At 45.2% G+C, this 1137-nt stretch overlaps 1 protein-coding gene across 2 annotated transcripts in view; it reads left to right on the forward strand.

The window, feature by feature from the left end:
• BCDIN3D (BCDIN3 domain containing RNA methyltransferase) overlaps window positions 1-1137 on the forward strand; it is a 4263-nt gene continuing 3126 nt past the window's right edge. The window contains exon 1 of one of the 2 annotated variants that reach the window (XM_072403289.1): window positions 1-372. In XM_072403289.1, coding sequence (XP_072259390.1) covers window positions 193-372 — 180 coding nt within the window. In that variant the 5' untranslated portion in view covers window positions 1-192. The remainder of the gene's footprint in view (window positions 373-1137) is intronic. The other variant, XM_072403297.1, reaches the window with a different exon arrangement.

Consider the following 1137-nt stretch of genomic DNA (forward strand, 5'->3'; position numbering starts at 1 on the left):
CTGGGCAGAATAATTTGATAGAACAGCCGCTGAGAGCATGCAAGGGAACTGAGCTTCCGGACGCTGCCATCTTACTACACCCAAAGCATGAACACACAGACGAGCCGCCATCTTACTCCACCCAAAGCATGAACTCACAGACGAGTCGCCATCTTACTCCACCCAAAGCATGAGCACACAGACGAGAGGGTTATGGCAGAACTAGAAGATCCTGGGGCTGCTCCGTACGGCAACTTCCCTAATTACTACACCTTCCATTCACCGGAGACCCGAATCAGCCTCCTTCCCCCGGGACATCTGATGAAGCTCCTGAATCGACGGAAAGCAGCAGAGGCGCCCCTGCTGGCCCTTGACGTGGGATGTAACACTGGGGTGAGTGTAGGCCCGAACACAGGGCAGAAGGGGGAATCATGTATACAAATACCTATAAAATAATACTTCCTGGGTGACAACATATATCACAAGTTCTTCTGGTGAGGTGTCATTGCCACAGCAACTCTCAAATTGCAGTTTGGCAAATAAAACTTTATTCATACTGCACAACTGTTAGAGTGGACACTGATAGTTGTTGCATTAGGTGCCACATTCTTTATTAACAACCTGTCACTTGTGCAATAGTTTTTTTTTCTTTTTCACAGTAGTCTATGTGCAGTATAGAGAATTTATCAAATAATATTGCAATAAAATTCTACACAAATCAGACCACCGATTCTATGGGAAGATTTTCCTGCTTATTTAGGAGCCCTGAACCCGGAATCCTGGGCAGCCAGCTGTGGCTCGGTAATAGGGGGTTCGCCAAACTTTTATATATTTCCATCCAGCCCTCAACCACCCACATGCCCTGGTTTATTCAAATGAAATATTGAAATTGTTTTGTTATAGGTGTTTGCTTGTAATGTGTTGTTTGCAGGGCTTTGGAGTCAGGAACAATTATTGTGTGCCCAGAGTAAGCAAAAACTTATAATATAATATATATATATATATATATATATACACAGGGTTCTCCCCAGGCCCTTTTAGCTGGGTGCACCACCCGGTGCTTTTCAGCACCTACCCGGCTGTTTTTGGGTGGTTACTAAAGAGTTTGGTCACAATACAGGGGCTGCCACCCACCTAAAATTTCTTCCCACCCGGCTT

The sequence above is a fragment of the Pyxicephalus adspersus genome, chromosome 1, assembly GCF_032062135.1.
Source record: "Pyxicephalus adspersus chromosome 1, UCB_Pads_2.0, whole genome shotgun sequence".
Taxonomy (NCBI): domain Eukaryota; kingdom Metazoa; phylum Chordata; class Amphibia; order Anura; family Pyxicephalidae; genus Pyxicephalus; species Pyxicephalus adspersus.